This window comes from Ichthyophthirius multifiliis (genome assembly GCF_000220395.1).
Source record: "Ichthyophthirius multifiliis unplaced genomic scaffold scaff_1120509251035, whole genome shotgun sequence".
Classification (NCBI taxonomy): Eukaryota; Ciliophora; class Oligohymenophorea; order Hymenostomatida; genus Ichthyophthirius; species Ichthyophthirius multifiliis.
Window position 1 is genome coordinate 1 of NW_004086263.1, and position 11,101 is coordinate 11,101.

The 11,101-nt window shown below is 18.2% G+C and overlaps 4 protein-coding genes across 4 annotated transcripts in view, besides 11 other annotated features; all 4 read right to left on the minus strand. All coding sequences in view use genetic code 6, as the record gives it.

Moving 5' to 3' along the window:
• Positions 1-617: 617 nt before the first annotated feature.
• Positions 618-660: a microsatellite.
• A 1,124-nt stretch (positions 661-1,784) lies between these two features.
• On the minus strand, positions 1,785-2,642 carry IMG5_132770 (protein phosphatase 2c, putative; the record flags this gene model as incomplete). The annotated part of the gene is made up of 2 exons (XM_004031944.1): positions 1,785-2,381; positions 2,436-2,642. 2 exons carry the CDS (start codon positions 2,640-2,642, stop codon positions 1,785-1,787), a joined length of 804 nt encoding a protein of 267 aa, XP_004031992.1.
• Positions 2,642-2,680: a microsatellite.
• Positions 2,681-3,189: 509 nt separating this feature from the next.
• Positions 3,190-3,259: a microsatellite.
• Positions 3,251-3,288: a microsatellite.
• Positions 3,289-5,651: 2,363 nt separating this feature from the next.
• Positions 5,652-5,693: a microsatellite.
• A 1,709-nt stretch (positions 5,694-7,402) lies between these two features.
• Positions 7,403-7,457: a microsatellite.
• Positions 7,431-7,471: a microsatellite.
• Positions 7,472-7,760: 289 nt separating this feature from the next.
• Positions 7,761-7,828: a microsatellite.
• Positions 7,829-8,430: 602 nt separating this feature from the next.
• IMG5_132780 (nad-dependent epimerase dehydratase, putative) lies at positions 8,431-9,306 on the minus strand (the record flags this gene model as incomplete). The annotated part of the gene is made up of 2 exons (XM_004031945.1): positions 8,431-8,851; positions 8,955-9,306. The coding sequence occupies 2 exons, from the start codon at positions 9,304-9,306 to the stop codon at positions 8,442-8,444; spliced, it is 762 nt and encodes a 253-aa protein (XP_004031993.1). The 3' UTR covers positions 8,431-8,441.
• Positions 9,307-9,924: 618 nt separating this feature from the next.
• Positions 9,925-9,954: a microsatellite.
• Positions 9,955-9,974: 20 nt separating this feature from the next.
• Positions 9,975-10,028: a microsatellite.
• Positions 9,992-10,032: a microsatellite.
• A 399-nt stretch (positions 10,033-10,431) lies between these two features.
• On the minus strand, positions 10,432-11,013 carry IMG5_132790 (hypothetical protein; the record flags this gene model as incomplete). The annotated part of the gene is made up of 1 exon (XM_004031946.1): positions 10,432-11,013. One exon carries the CDS (start codon positions 11,011-11,013, stop codon positions 10,432-10,434), a length of 582 nt encoding a protein of 193 aa, XP_004031994.1.
• A 43-nt stretch (positions 11,014-11,056) lies between these two features.
• Positions 11,057-11,101, minus strand: part of IMG5_132800 (hypothetical protein) — a gene marked incomplete at both ends in the record, with an annotated part of 429 nt that continues 384 nt past the window's right edge. The window contains one exon of the mRNA XM_004031947.1: positions 11,057-11,101. This exon is cut by the window's right edge and continues 384 nt beyond it. Within this exon, the coding sequence (XP_004031995.1) occupies positions 11,057-11,101 (45 nt within the window).

The following is an 11,101-nucleotide window of genomic DNA, read 5'->3' on the forward strand; positions in this document are numbered from 1 at the left end:
TAAATTATGTATATTGTAATTATTTTTATATTTTTAGAATTTAATTATATTATATAAATATTTATATGTATACGTGTTAATTTTAATTATAAATAAAATATAAATAATAATACTCTATTTTTTTACTTTATTATATTATCGTTTTTATTCATCTGACCTCTTAAAATTTTCGACTTTTTTGGAAAGCTTTTTTTGAGTATAAAAGTGTGTGTTTTTTTTTAAGAAATTTTACACTGTTATTTTCTAAGTTGTGATTGTTTTACTTTGAATTTATCAGGTTTTATTTTAATGTAAATATCTTCTGGCTTTATTTTAATATAAATATCTGCTTTGAGAAAATAATTAAGTTATATTTATAATTTTTTTTTTATGTTGATAAATATTCTAAAAATAACCTATATTTATTTATTTGGAATTTCGTATTGAAGATTATAAATGTTATATATAATAAATGATGAAAAGTATATACTTTTATTACTTATTAACAAAAAACCATCATTTATTGTTTCAAATTTAATTTGTAGAATTATTAATCTTGCAATAATTTTAAATTTTTGAGTTATTTTTTATGAAAGACATATGAACCAATTTTTATATATATTCCATTTTTGAATAAAATATATATATATATATATATATATATATATATATATATATATAAGAATATTTTTAATTTGGTTTTAGTTATTATTTATCTTACATATTCTAATCTTTAGTTAGGTTCTTTTTATAATAAAGATTAACCTAATAGAGATTAGTTTTTAATTTAAAACCAAATATGAAGAAATTAAATTGAATAGCGATTTAATTAATTTATTATCTATTGTTGTTATATTTTATGATCTATTTTAAACATAAAATAATAATAATTAAAATTATGTGTAAAAATGAAATATTTATTTTAATTTTTATTGTTTTTATTTTTACTTTCTTATCTTAAAAGAGAAAACTACTTGAATGTATATTTTTTTCTACATTGTTATATATGATATTTTTGTAACTAATATCATAATTGCTAATAAATAATTTATTTATATTTTATGTTTATATGCTTTTTTTTAAAAAAAAAATTAAAATAGCTTAGACTCTGATCACATTAGTGGAAAAATATCTTTAATTTAATAAACTAAAAATATTTTAGAAATTAATTAATATAATTAAATTCAATTAAAAATAATCAGATTATTAATAATTATATAATTAAAAAAAAAAATAAGGTTTGCATTAACATATTAATATAATTAATAATAATGTAACAATAGATTTATATGCCATAGTATGAGTTTAATTTTAAATTTTTAATATATTTTAAATAAAAATATATATTCATAGTCATTATGTATTTTAAATTATATTAATCTTTAATTTATACTTTTTATTTTAAATAAATTAATATTCATAAATTAAATTTAGATTAATTAAAAGCTATATAACTTAAAGTAATATTTTTATGAAAATTAATTGATTTTTCTTATTTATTATTTTAAATTTTTTTAATTAATTATAGTATTACTAGTATAATTTTTTAAGTAAATTTTAAAATTGAATATTTATTATTAATATATTATAAAATTAATATAAACATATAATAATAATCCAAAATAAAATATCTTCCTTTTAAAATAAAGAATTTAAAAATTAAAATATGAATTTTTACTTTTTATTAAATATAAAGAACAAGAAAAATTACAAAAAAAACATTTATATTTATAATGTATTCTATTATTAGAATATAAAATCTATTAATAAAAAATGCCCTTTCAAATTAAAGTTTTTATTGTTACTCATTTAATTCTAATAACAATCAATGTCATATTATCCATTCCAATAGAAGCTCCGTCTTAGTTTTTAGATATAATTTCGTCCAAGAAATCCTAAGATTATTACTATAAATCTTCTTATTTAGAAAAATATTCAATAATATATTAATTATCTTTACATTCCCAAATACCATCACATCCCATAACAATTAAATTAATGTCATTTGTAATTTCTTATACTTAAACATCAGGAAAAGCACTAATCATATAATCTTTAGGATCACAGTTTTTATTTATTTCATTAATTTTATAATCCATATCTCCAATAGCTCTTGAAAGATTTAAATTTCCATTAACTCTTCCATTAAGAACTTATCCTCCTGCATTATTAATTCTTTTCAATTCTATTTCATCATCAGGTTTATGATCTATACTTAAAGGTAAAGCAGTTCCTCCTTTAGAAATAACTGTCCTTGAATCTCCACAATTAGCACAATATATGTTTTTTTTTTCGATAATTAAAATGACGTTTGCTGTACATCCGGCTATTGCGTCAGGAAGTTAGCTCCTGATTAAATCGTCCATTTTTAAAAAAGCTTATGTTAATGCTTCTTTATATTACTTGTTTTTATATTATTCTAAATTTATTAATGTCTATAGAAAATTATCTTATACATATTTGGATATTTCAGCACCACCATGACCATCAAAAACCGCGAACAAAGCATTCTTTTAGCCATCTATATCAGTATTTGCTATATGAGTATCTTCCATTTCTACACGCCATCCTTACATAGAGGCTGCGCAGTATTCATAGTTTGGAGATTAGTTGCTATAGTCAATATCTTTTTGGGTAATCGGTTCTGATAAATAAGCTCCCATTTTTTAAATTTTTTTCTTCTTTTTTTATTTTTTTTCTTTTTCCTTTGTGTATTTATTTTATATATTTAAAAAATATTTATAATACTTTTAAAATAAGCATTTTAATTTAATTAGACCTTTATATTTATATTTTAATTTTTTATTTTTTGTTTTGTTAGAATTTAAATATATAGATGTTTTTTATATATATCTATTAAAATTAATTTTTTATTTTAAAAAAAAAATATTGTTAAAAAATGAAAAATAACTAAAATTTTGTTGTTTAATAAGGATATAATGTTTTATTTATATATTTATTTTTTAAACTAAATAATAAAAAAAAGTAATAAATAAATTATTAAATATAAAAAAAAGGGACCTTATAAATTAGAAACATAATTAAAAAAAGATAAAAATAAATCTATAATAAGTAAGATATTAAGAAAAACAAAAAAAAGATATTTTACATTAAACTTGAAACTGTTTGAATTTTATTATTGTAAAAAAGAATTTTAAAACAAAAAAGAAAGAAAATATATAAAATTAATAGTAAAAATAATAAATAAAAATATTTATATATATATATATATATATATATATATATATATATATATATATATATATATATATATATATATTTTTATTTATTTTTTTATATATTTTTTTAGGATATAGAATAAATAACAGAAATCTAATAATTATAAGATAAAAAAGGAAATTTGATTGAATGGACTTGTGGTTTTGTCATTTATTATAAGAATAATTATTAATTATTTTACTCCTTAAATAACAAAGTTAATTTTTTATGGATGAATGCATTTTCATATTTAATAAAATAACCGATAAATAAATCTTTAGCAAGTAATTTAATTTTTTTTTATTATTAAAAACTTATTAATAAAGTAAAATTTATAATTTTAACTCTTAAATAAAAATAAAAATAAATTATAAAATTTAAATAATTAAGAATTAAATTAAGAAAAATAAGAATTACAATAAACTATATATTAAAATATAAAAAGTTAAAGACTGTTTTTGAAAGATATATAAAATATAGAAGAAAGAGACTTTTAATAAATATAAGAATAAGTAAAAAGACTTGAAGGATAAAATATTTAATAAGATGAAGAATAAAAAATAATATAACAATTATGTGAAAAGTAGCTTAAAATAAAATCAAGAATTAATAATAAAGTTTAAGATTTTTGGAATATAAAAATAATTCCGAGATTAAAATTTCTTTTAGAAAAGGCAAAAGATAATATATATAAAAAAAGTCTTTAAAAAATTATAGAAAAAAAAAAGAATATTAGAAAACTTACATTTTAATTATGAAAATATATATATATATATTTTTTTTTTCATTCTTAAATAATTTATTTCCAATTTAATTTTTTTCTCTCATTATGTACATAAAAGACTATTTTTTAGGCATTTCCTGTTGTTATTCTTAAAATTTTGGAAATCAATTCAGTTAAGAGTTCCAAATCATCAATTTCTTTATATAGAATTCTCGCTAAATCTAGTTAATTGACTTTTTTTATCATTTTATTTTCCTCATTTTCCCATTCTTTTGCATATTATTTTTATTTTCTTCGAATTTCTTCCTCCTCTCCTTATATATCTTTATTATAAACAGCTAAAAAGGGCGGAATTATAACTAAAATATCACCTTAAAAATTTTATAGTTGAAACTTTTCTTTAATTTCTTGAATTTCTCCTCTAAAAAATTTTAAGCAATCCTCCATTTATACAAAAATAATTTATTTTTCACCAAAAACCTTCTATAAAATTCCTAAAAAAATTAATAAAGAATCCATATTAGTAATAAAAACTGTTGTTTCTTTTTTTCTTTTGACCCTTAAAATATTCTCGTGCATATTTTCTTTCATATTTTTTTAGAAAAAACCTTCGAATTAATATTTATCAGCCGGAAAACCACTTTTTGAGAGCGCTATTATTACATTATTTGGTCCAGGGATGCTTTCTATTTATATTTTTTCTTGGAAAGACTATTTTATTATTTCAAATGACCTTTAGGAAATTGTAGGCGTTCCAGAATTATCTATTAGACCTAGCTTTAGGTTGTTTTTAGCCATTAGGATTATTTTTGGGTATATTTGGGGGTTTATGGAAATTAATATGGGATGATTTTGGTCTTTTTTATATTGTTGAATTAATAATTTTATGTATTTGAAATATTCAAGGTCTAAGTTGTATAGTTTTGGGAGAGCTTGGTCGTATTCTTAATCATATACATTATATTTTTGAAGAGTTATTAAAAGTTCTTTTTAAGCTTTTTTTAATTCTTAGTATTTTTCGGCAGGGTTAGGTATATCTTTAACGTCTTAGGTTAAATATTCTTTTAATAAAAAAGGTATTTAAATGGCATTTTATTGGATTTACTATAATGACATAGTTTTGAGTAAATCTTATTAAATATTTTATATTAAATTTTATGTTTTTGATATATCTTGACATAGTAATATATCTTATGCATATATTGCTTCTATTTGGCGGATTGAAAGGTCTTTTATTGATTAATAGGGGGTAGGGATTATTGTAAGAGTAGCTTTACAGGTGTTTTAGATCGGATTTTCGAATGAATGTTAATTTAGGGAAATTTAATGAATTATTTTAGTAGTATTTTTTTAGGGTTTTAGATATTTTAATAGGGTTATCTTAGAAAACATTATTTTATTATATATTTATTTATTTTTGGCTTTTTTTTTTTAATAATACATAATTTTTACAAATATATTTTTGTTTATTTATTTAAAAATGGGTTTTTTTTCAAAAAATGAATAGAATATTAATAATAATTAAGAATTAGTAGATGAAGCTATAAAAGAATTAAATTGTTAGAATTTTATTGATAAATATAAGAATTGCTTAGTGGAAAAAAAAGGTAATTAATGTAAAATTTATGTCGATTAATTTAGATTTTGCTTAAATTACAGATAAACAGAATAAAGAAAAAAATAAAAAATAATAATGAATGAATGATTTAATATTTTTATGTAAACAAATTTATATTTATTAATAATATAATTTCATTAATATATTATAATTCGAAAATGTTATCAAAATATTTAAGTTTTAATCAGTTTTTTGTTTTATTTACTTAATATTCGATATACTTTTACCGTATATATGAAGGTATTTTGAAAAAATTAATGACTTTTTTATTAAATGGTTTCTGTAAATTTTTAGACACATTTTTTCTTACTTTTTTTTTCTTTTTTTCTTCGAGAATTTAAATAAAATTATTAAAATTGAAATTTTATGAAAAACTATATTTTTTCATAATAAATAAATTATCCTTTTAATTTTTTTCTTTTTATTATTAAAAAACTTCTTCTATTTTTTTATTATTAGAAAAAGAATTTAAATTTCTTTTAAACATTTCTTTTCGAAATTCATTAAAAATAGCCTTATTTTTAGCATTTCCTTTGATTTCTTTCCTAAAACCACAATCTTAATTCCATAGAAGTATATCTTCTAGTATTTTTTTATCTATAAAGTATAAAATAGTTTCGTTTTATTTAGAAATAGCCTTAAAATTTCTACTTTTTTTTCTTCAAGGCCTATTATTTGTTTTTCGCCTAAAATTTTAATACTTTTTTCTTATTTAAAAATCCTATTATTTTCCCCAAAATTTATATTGTTTTTTTCAAAAATATATAGCTTTCTATCCGTTTGTTTCAAAATAGTATTATTTTCTTAGAAAAATCTATTATTTTTCCATATAAATTCTACTTCTCCTTATCTAATTATATATATTTTATCCGCAATTGAGTTTTGTTAGAAAACAATTTAATTATAATCGAAAATTTCCTCTTTAAATTCATAACAAAGTTTAACAAGAGAATCTTCTTTTGCATTTGGAAAATGAACTCTTAAAACATTAAATATAAATAAGTTTTTGCTTATTTCTACTTCGAATATTTTCTAATAATGTCTCCCTTCTATATAAAAATATAGAGTTTTTTGAACACATATAGCAGTATATTTACTTGGAAATCCATTTATTACTTAATCTTCCCCTAATGTAGAACCTTTTTCGGCATATTTAACTCTCTATAGAGCACATATGTTATCTGTTTTGAAGTATTTATGTTAATATTTTTCTTTTAAAAGGTTATCTTCGTCTTTATTTCTAATCAGATTTAACATTTATTCGATTTTTTCGACTCTTGTATATATTTTGAACTTGTATTTATTTAATTAGCCATTCAAACACATTTCTTAATTGATTATATTTTCTGGCTTTGGTTAATATATAGCCACTTTTCCTTATAGAATAAAATATAGGTCTACTTTTTGAAAATCTCCTTGATAAAAAAAATAATCACCAGAATACTTATAAGCATATTTTATATAAGGAAATAAACTTTTTATGTAATAGTTTTTGTTTTATTTTCTCATTATTATTGAAAAGTGGTTAAAATCAGATAATACTTAGTATATTAAGTCTAAATCATCATGTGTTAAATTAATTGGGCTTTTTTAAGTTTAGATAAGTTGTAAAAATAAGTCATATTATTTATTTTAAGTTAGAAATTAAAAAATAGGTTATTACATAAAGTTTAAGTTAATTTTTTCTTAATTTGTTTTAATTTTAGAAGATTTTAGTTTTTTTTTATATTTGAAAATATTTTATGAAATCTAATTTTTTTTTCATATTAAAATAAAGATTAAATATTTATGAATTTTTTAATATAAATAAATTTTATATAATATTTTGATTTTTGATTATATTAATAAAAAATTATTTGAAAATATTTATATATATATAAAATATATATATATATATATTTATTTATATATATATATTTACATATTTTATTATCCTCATAATACCTTACTATATTAACATATTTTATTTATTTCCACATATCTTAATTTTTTTTAAAAATGTTTATCATTCATTTATTATTATTTTTTTTTATGTTATTAATACAATTAAAATAATTCTTTTATTTATTATTATTTTTTTATATTTTTTGTTATATTTAATATTTTAATATGAAAATATATAGATTTTTATACTAAATAAGAAAAAAAAAAATTAATTAATTTACTTATATTTCAAAATTTATTATGTTTATATTAATTTTATATAAATCCTTTAAAATATATATTTTATTTGTTTAATTTATTTAATTTTTTATTTATTTTTTAATTATTATAATTTTATATTATTTACAAAGTTTTAAATGTTTAAACTAAAGTTTATCTATATTTTTATTATTTTAATTTTTTGCCATCAGTAAATCCATTAAATTCAGCCTAAATAGATAAATTAATCACAGTATTTTAATAAATATTATTTTATTTCCTTTAAATTCATCATAAATAATTCAATAATTTATATACAGTAATATTTAATTGTTAGGATAATAATAATTATATCTATCTAAAACATATTTAACAAAAATAATACATTATTTTTTTAAAAAATTATCAATTCATTCATATTTAATTACACAAGTTAATAAATTATTTATATTTAATAAATATTTTTCTACTAATTATTTCGTTAGTAAATAATATCTATGTCTAAAGCATACTTTAATAGACTTATGAAAAAAAATTTATTTTATTAAAAACAAAAAAATATTTTTATTTTTTATTAATTAAAGATAACAAAAAATAATTAAAAAGCAAATCATAAAAAAATATATTTAATATTAATTATAATTAAAGAAAATATAATACTATTGTATTCTCAAATAATTAATAAAAATATAATATATATTTTCGTAATTCCTTATAAACCGAAAAAACAAAAAAAATACGAAAAAAAACATAAAAACTTCATTAATCCTTCAAATCTTAAAGTCTATCTTAATACTTTTCCATATCAGAATTAAACCAAATTTTTCCATTACTAGATTCATGTAAAGCGGAATAAATAGCTGCATTAACCACTGCTTCTAATTAAATAGATTTCTCGACATATAATTCATTATATAATTAATTCATTAAAGTATTTTAAGGTATACTTTTTCCAATAAATGAATGAATACACCCCCAAGCATCTAAAGTGTATTTTAAAGGGATACTCCATTTTCTTTCTTAATAACTATAAATGAAACCTGGTTTTAAAACACAAGTTTTCACATTATTTAAATCTAATAGATATTTTTCAGCTTATTCTTTAGTTTCTATATATCTATGAATAAAAGGAGGATGACCTTAAGCACTTAAATAAACTAATTTTTTTTCTATATAATTTTTTAATTTAAAAAAATACAATTTTTTTTTTATTTTTTTTTTAAAAATAAATAATGTATATTTTATTATTTATTAATAATAAATAAACTTTACGAACAGAAAAATCATTTAATTTGTTGCCTATTTTCATTGCACAATCTCTATTTAAATGCTCATATGTACCTGGTTCTCCGGGGTTACTTCTCTTCGTTATTGAAGTGTCTATTAATGTACCTATTGTATATATTGTTGCGTCTGATTATAATAATTAGACTTCAAATGAATCTGGATTTGAGGCATCTGCTTGAATATATTCTATGTTCTTTTGCCATTCTTGGAGTTGTTTGGGAGCACCTGATCGAGATATGCTTGATACTTTGGCTCCTAAATAAAAAGCTTAACGGGCTATTGCAGATCCTAAATAACCTGTACCGCCGACTATACATAAACTTTTACCGTGAAGCATAATAATTTTTTAAAAATTTTATAAAAAAAGATAGATATGTATTTTTTTTTTATTCTTTGTTTAGAAAAAAAAAAAAAATAGTTTATAATTTTATTATATATAAGAAACAAATAAATAAAAAAGATATTTTTTTCAATAAATAAACTATTAATATAAAAAAAAAAAACTAAATCAGTTTTAGAAAAATAAAAAAAAATATATTAATGGCAAATAAAAGTGATAAAAAATAAGAATAATAAAAATAGCAATAAATAAAATATTATCAAACAATAATTTTAATAGTTACAGGATTTTATATAATAAATTATTTATTTAAGGGAGAACTTTTTTATTCATCAACTCTTTTGAATTTATTATTTTTCTCTTTTGTAAATTTTGCCTGTTATTCAAGTATATATAAAAACCTAGAATTAGGACTTGACAGATCTTCTTTCGAATATTAACTTGATATTTTTATTGTAAATACTTTTGTTTAATTTGGTACATGTTTTTGGTCAAAAATTTGGTATTTTTATTTAACCGTTCCTGGATTTATTTTCTGGAAAATTGCTACTTTTTGTTACGAAAGATTAGGAGCTAAATAAGAAGTTAGTGAATAAGAATAATTATCAAAAACTTAAAAAAAGAAAAAGGAAAAAGAAGAAAAAGAAGGAAGAAGAATTTAATACAAAAATATTAAATGAAAATAAAATTAAAATTATTATTATAAAAATAAATATTAATATTTAAGTAAATTAAAATATGTTTAATTAAAAACTTATAATAATAATAAAGTTTTATTTGCTTTAATTTTATAATTTTTTTTTTTTTTTTAATTATTTATTATTAAATATTTTTCTTGTCTAATTCAAAATATTTATTTATTTTACATTGAATTAATGTAAAAAAAATTTATCAATATTAGAATACAGAAAATTACTACTAAATTAGAATTTAATTAAACTAACTAGTATTTAAATTTTTGTTAATTTTAAAGCTACTTTTAAAATTTATATAAGTTTATTAAAAATAAAAGCTAGACATTTTAATATTAAAGGTAACATAAAAAAATTAATTAAAATGAAAAAAAAAATATAAAATAATTAACTATAATAAAAAATATATAATTAATATTTTTTATTTTAATCATAATATTAAAGTTAAGGCAGATAAAGCTAATCCACATAATAATTAAGATGAGAAGTTAGCTTTTTCAGTTTCGGTTTTTTTAGGTTTGCTTTAAACTTATACATGGAAGTTTTATTTAACTTCATCAATTTCATTTTTTTCAGCCAAATTTCTTAATGCATCTTAAGAAAGAGCTATTTTTAAAGAGACTTCAACTAAGGCATTAACATGAGGTTAGAACAGCAAAATATCTACATCGGTTGATCCTAATCCTTATCTAAGAGTCCACCATTAAATATTTCTAACATAATTGTAGATACCAGCATCATCAATGAATTTAACAGTTACAACATGTAAATATTTGGTATACGAGTTGTCCTTGAATAAAATTCTAACATACATATGGTTACCAACAGTATAGACTGGAACAGTTCCTTAAGCTAAGTAAGAAGTACATGTTTAATCAGAACAAGTTCTTCCTTCAGTATCTAAGTTGGCAACAATAATACATTCCTAACCTTTATCACATCCTTCAGTAATTTACTTTTCAACTGTAAGATGGAATACTTCAACTTAGTCTCTGTTTGTATAGACTCTCATTTAAAACCTATGTTATCTAATAACTCTTCTTAAGTGACCTAATTCAATAGCAAAACAAACAATTTAGTAAATGGTCTTCCATCACCAG